The 6,079-nt window shown below is 48.6% G+C and overlaps 1 protein-coding gene across 3 annotated transcripts in view; it reads left to right on the top strand.

Moving 5' to 3' along the window:
- Window positions 1–444: 444 nt before the first annotated feature.
- The window catches only part of ece1 (endothelin converting enzyme 1), a 35,138-nt gene continuing 29,503 nt past the window's right edge, over window positions 445–6,079 (top strand). Inside the window, exon 1 of one of the 3 annotated variants that reach the window (XM_060069326.1) lies at window positions 445–696. In XM_060069326.1, coding sequence (XP_059925309.1) covers window positions 460–696 — 237 coding nt within the window. In that variant the 5' untranslated portion in view covers window positions 445–459. Of the gene's footprint in view, window positions 697–725; window positions 1,107–6,079 lie in introns of those variants that run through there. The other 2 variants (XM_060069325.1, XM_060069328.1) reach the window with 2 other exon arrangements.

The following is a 6,079-nucleotide window of genomic DNA, read 5'->3' as shown; positions in this document are numbered from 1 at the left end:
TTATACTGATTGGAAACAAACAGGATGGCCTTATATATTTTTTCATTATTATTATTATTATTATTATTATTATTATTATTATTATTATTATGATGATTATTAATAGTAGTAGTAGTAGTAGTAGTAGTAGTAGTAGGCTAGTAGTAGTAGTTGTAGTTATTTTTTCTCCTTTAAGGTTAGCCTACATTCAATCTCTAAAGAAATGACCATATCATTCAGACGTCTACTTCGGCTGTAATATTTGCCTAGGTGTTCAGTGTTTGCTGTGTCCTGTAGAGGTCAGTACAGGACCGACCAAACCTTTGGAGTTTATTCGATCGGCTTCGAGTCCTCATGTCCTATAAAAACCGTAAACCTATTAATTAATTAACCGATTAAAACATCAACTAAAACAAGCGATGACCGTCAGCAGCACGACGCTAGGATAAACCTTTATGTTCGTTTTTGACATTTAAAAAAATGGATATCTCATCAGAGTTTCGGAATTCATTTTCAATTATCCTCGAGTCTTTTGACGTGTTGTTGGAGTCGACCCGCCCACGTGGACCCCTCCACCCAGAGCGCCCATTGGTCGAGCGCTCTTTATGGCGTGAAATCAATATTAGAGTGACGCGTCTCGCCGGGAGGGATCCTCGCATAGGTCGAGGCTGGTGCCACAGCAGGAAGCGCACGGCAACAGCACCGGAGGATCTAATAGTAAGTAAATCGCCTTTCTATGGATGGTGATATCCTCACATGACAACAGTCACTTGGTTTCTGCTATAGCTTCCTACTACAGAGCCAAAACGTAGAGGAGTCGACCGCTGCTGCTGACAGAAACCCTGCTATGCTTCACCGGATCAGAGTCGTTCATATGATCTCCAGCCCATGGCATTATCGGGGGCAGGGATGAGATGGTTTTAACCCGTTGTTTCCAGCGTTCGCGGTGCCGGTGACATTACTCTCATTAGATCAGACAGGTCGTTTTAAAGCCGCCGTCCGACGCGGATAGGGTAACGAACCTTCACAGTCATCGTTAGGACACACAGGCTCACTGCCCTCTGGGGGTTGAACACAAGGGAAAAACAGCGTTTTGGATCTAAATCGTTGTATTTTCGTTATCCTTGTGAAGTTATTCTCCTACCATGATAATTGTAACCTTATGTCATAAACGGATAATATTTTTTACATTTGTATGGACGGAGTAAATCGCGATTTAATTAGTTTTTGTTAACCCATGTCAATTGAACTGTGTCGCTTGGAGCTGGATAAACCCAGTCCACCAAGTCGTTTATTTATTACCGTCGCGTGGTCCCGAGATGGGACCCGGGGGGGCGAGGCGAGCAGCCGGATCCCGTCCATATCGGTGTGAGTCTGATATTTGTTGAGGCTGTAATCGAATAAAAAAAATGAATTAAAATAAGCAGAGATGTTTTGGAACTTAAATGACCTGAAATATAGACGGTAGGATTGATGTAGGCCTAGTGTTGTTGTCTAGTTTCAGAACAGGAGTCCTTGGTCTGACATTACATAGACACTCTAAAGACAGTTTTGAACTTGCGTCATGATGAGGGCAGTCCGTTTTATGTGGAGTAGACTTATAGCCTACAGTACTGTCCTCATAGGCTAGGCTCAAACCGTAGATTAACAACTGCAGTCTACCTGGAGGCATCCTTTACTTGACCCCTAGCCCCTCCCGGCCCTGTGTTCGCTGACTAACCCGTTCCTGCTTGCTATGTAACAACCTGCATCTGTGCAACCAGTGTTCACCAATCTGGCCACTAACTAGCTCTAGGACGAGATGCACATTCATTCTGGGACAACTCTATTACCTGCAGAGGCTGATGGGAATACAACTAGCTAAGTGTGGGAGAGCTGATGTTGTGGTCTATAAACCCTCAATCGAAGCAAGGATTTGACGACCTAGAATAGATCCTTAACGACCTGTTGCTGTCTTAATTGTTCTGGATCCTCATTTTCCTCGTGTTTAGACTGACTCCATTACATTTCCCAGCACCCCTGCAAACAGCTGAGGAAATCCCTGCGTGTAGGGACAGCTGTGAGACATCTTGCAGACGGCTGTAAACCCTTTCAGTATTCATTAGTACTGTGTTCGCCCGCACTCGGAACACCGCTCATCTAGAATACAACCAATGTCTGTGTTCTGGTCTGAACAGAACTTCTTTTGCTGGTCAGTATGGTCGGAGAGAGGACCAGACACAGGGCAGACCCAGAGGAGTACTGTAGCCCCATGCCCTCGCCCTGGTCAGTCTGGTGCTTCAACCCGGGTATGGAGCTCTGCCTGCGAAAGCAGCCTCTGGCTTCTCCACTATCAGGTTGTTTTCGTAGAAGGAAATGACCGTAGAGTTGAGGGGGGGGGGGGAAGACATTTTCCAGCGCTGTCTTGACGTCAGAGGTCAGGAGGTCAGGAGGTGGGCCTACGGCCAGAGACGGTTCTATCTCCGCCAGCTGAGACCACCCTGCCTTGTCCGCCGTCCCCTTAGTCTGCTCGTTGGTGTGATCTGGGTCAGGGACGTATTCCTGGTGTACATGTGGTTTATGAGTCTGCTATAAAAGGATTTGGAGCGTTCACACGCTGGTGGATCATGGCTGGTTAACAGCAGCTTGTGTTGCAGGCAGCGCTGTGCGCCCAAGGGGTCTGAGCTCCTTCCTCCCGTGACCTTGTTTCTCGCTAAGGTCGGTTTAATGAATATTGAGCTTGATCCCGAAGCTTGGAGGAACAAGAACGTAAGGATTTTTATCGTGTGTGTGTGTGTGTGTGTGTGTGTGTGTGTGTGTGTGTGTGTGTGTGTGTGTGTGTGTGTGTGTGTGTGTGTGTGTGTGTGTGTGTGTGTGTGTGTGTGTGTGTGTGTGTGTGTGTGTGTGTGTGTGTGTGTGTGTGGTGCAGTTCTGCTGAATCAGTCTAAACGGCAGGGGGGGGGTCTGGTGATTGGCGCTGGGTTCTAATCCCAGTCGAGCGTGGCCGTGTTTACATTAGTCATGAAGGTATTCCTGGAATGCGGAACGGCGTTTTGGGACAGGGTTAAACCTGGAGGGAAGCATTCTGTGGCTGGTTGTGGTTCCCCCCGGCCGGTTGGTCGGGATCTGGGAGAAGTAGAACGTTCTTTGTTGGGGGAGAAGGGGAGGAATCGACTACAGCACCAGAACACCGTTACATAGAGTCCTTGCAGACGCCTTGCGCTGTCACCCCTGTAAAGCAGATTCCAAGCAAGGGCTGTGAGTCTGCGTACAAGAGACGGAGATCAATTATTCCAAGCAACTGTTGCGCAGTCTTTGCAAAGAACACAATGTAATCGCTACTTCCTCAAAGGTTAAGCTTAGTAAGACCTCCTGTACAACTCAATCTGGACTTAAAGACAAGAATGAGAAACGTTCAGCGGAAGTCTCTAGTTTCCCCTGATCAGTGACGATTCACTGACGCACATTTGTGGTTTCTAGCCGCACACTGGTTTCTAGGCCCATGTTTTCGGGCTCCGGAAACATGGGCCTTTCACGCTCTAGTGTGGTCCGTTAGTCCTGCTGGCTGCAAGACACAGCATTGATTTGTTAGGTTTCGACATGACAAATCAGATGTTAGGGCCAGGGTTAGGGACAGGGTTGGGGTATTAATAAACAACTTTGCGTCACAAAGCACCTCACACGCGCACACATATGGCTGGCGTGGGTTTGTGTTCTGTGGCCCTAACCCTGGCTCTAACCGTAACCCTAACCCTGGCCCTAACCCTAACCCTAACCCTGGCCCTAACCCTGGCCCTAACCCTAACCTAACTGGCTGCAGCCTGTTAGGTTAGTGGAGTCAGTGGTGTTTGTCTGCGATTGATTGCGTCATTTATTTGACAGATTGCTCTGGAGTCCACCGGCCTGTGGGACAGAGAGCATCTCTGGCTCTGGCTGACGGTCGCTGGTTCCTACGGTCGCTGGTTCCTACGGTCGCTGGTTCCTACGGTCGCTGGTTCCTACGGTCGCTGGTTCCTACGGTCGCTGGTTCCTACTGTCTTGACTGCCAGGAAATGTGTGTAACACACTGGAAGCACACAATGTGTGTGATAAGATGTTGTGCGAAGCACATAAAGGTTTTCCCTGATCCCAGTGAATCACAGAATTCCCAAACAGTGCACTTGAAGCTGTTTATGCGACAGGGAGAATTATTTGTACAGACTAACATTTCTAGACCACGTCTGTTTACAACCATGATACACAACGACCAATCAGCACGGCTGGCCTGGCTCTGGACTTTACACTTTCTTGGCTCTCTGCCTCTATTGGACAGAGCTTGTTGGTGATGATGTTGTCCCGGGTGTTTTGCAGGAGCTCCTTCTATCTGCATGTCTCCATCCTTCCAGGCCCCCATTTCTACCAGAGAAAATCCTAACCAGTGGGAGAGTCCACCCAGATGTAGGATGGATAGACAAGCCTACCCAGTTGGTATGGCCCACTGGGCTGGCTAGGAGGTTCATCTACCTATGGTACATCTACTGTAGGGGGACACGCTCATGCGTTAGGGCCTAACAACACTCGGTGGTGATAGAGGCCCATTAAGGGAACTGCCTGTGCTTCGGGGAGTAAGCTGCCAGCTCGCATGTGAAACACAACAACATAGCATTGATGATAGACATCAGAAATGCTAAGCTACAGCAATGCTACCAGCTAGGGACTTGACAGCCTGTGTGTGTGTGTGTGTGGGGGGGGGTGTTGGTGGGTGGCTGGGTGGGTGGGTGGGTGTGTGTGTGCACGCCTGCGCCAAAGGGCGACACTGTTTTCCGCATGGGGTTTAACCCAGACCCATGGATGACTCGCCACTGTGCTGTGGGCCATGAGGTTGCGTAACCAGAGGACGAGCATCAGGTTACAACGTCCCGAACACGACTGTGTTGACGGCGCAGCACCACCGTGGTTTATGAGGCAAATATGCAAAAGTGTGTCGTGTTTCTCCTTGTCTTCCTTCCTGTGCCTCTTTCCAATGGAGGGAGAGAGTGAGGGGCAGGCTTCCTCTAGCCAGTTGGGATAATTAGAATGAATGCTTTCAGCTATTGGTCACCCCTTATGGAAGGGGTCCTGAAAACATGTCCCAAATCCGTTCACTGCTGTTGTTACGTCCCAGCAAAGTAATTATTAACAAGGACCTTGGATAACAGACCACACACACGCATAGAGGGGGCGAACTACAAAGGAAAAACGGCCTTTGGATGCTGTTCAAATCAAAGAAAAAAATGTAACTAAAGGAAGACTCCAAAATACACTGTTGGGAAAGTATAAAAAAAAAGTCTGTGTTTGAGTGCTAACTCTGACCCTGGCCCTGTCCCCAGTTTACTAACGAGGGCCTCAGGCCCCTCAACTTACAATCGATAAGGTCTCAACCAACATGACCAAAGACACATCGGCGAGCTGGAGATCAGAGCTGCCCCGACTGAATAGCCGGCCAGTCCTTTGCTCTTCAGATCCTCTGCTTTCCCAGGAACCAGTCACACATCCGGGGTATCGCACTTCTAAACCAGTCACACATCCGGGGAATCGCACATCTAAACAAGTCACACATCAGGGGAATTCCACATCTAAATGTACACATCTGCAGAACAATCGTAAACGGGGAACAACACATGTTTATCTGCATAAAACTGTCAAATTGTGTGCGTGAGAGTGAAGAGGTTAACGGTAAAGTATTCCATCTTATTGGGTTTAAGAGACAAGGTGGAATGCTGTTATCCAGCTCAGAAATGTGACTTCCAAGAGCCTTCAGCCATACAGACTTCTGATGTCCTAAAATCGTACGTGCAGCTTTTTGGTGGATGGCAGTGACTCACCTGTTGATAAGGTGAGCTGAGTAAGGTGGAGGCTGTAAAGCGCCAACCCTTGGTCTGTTTAACCTTAATCTATGTAGGCCGTCACAAAGCCACATGGGTCTCCTCACATTAAACGCGTCCTTCCACACTCCCTGCGTGTCTCAGGTGGGTTGTTGATTTGTTTGGGGCTGTGGGTTAGGGGTTAGGGTTCCTGATGGGTTAGGGGTTAGGGTTCCTGATGGGTTAGGGGTTAGGGTTCCTGATGGGTTAGGGGTTAGGGTTCCTGATGGGTTAGGGGT

The sequence above is a fragment of the Gadus macrocephalus genome, chromosome 13, assembly GCF_031168955.1.
Source record: "Gadus macrocephalus chromosome 13, ASM3116895v1".
NCBI classification, from domain to species: Eukaryota; Metazoa; Chordata; class Actinopteri; order Gadiformes; family Gadidae; genus Gadus; species Gadus macrocephalus.
This window is presented reverse-complemented; position numbering and strand designations above follow the sequence as displayed.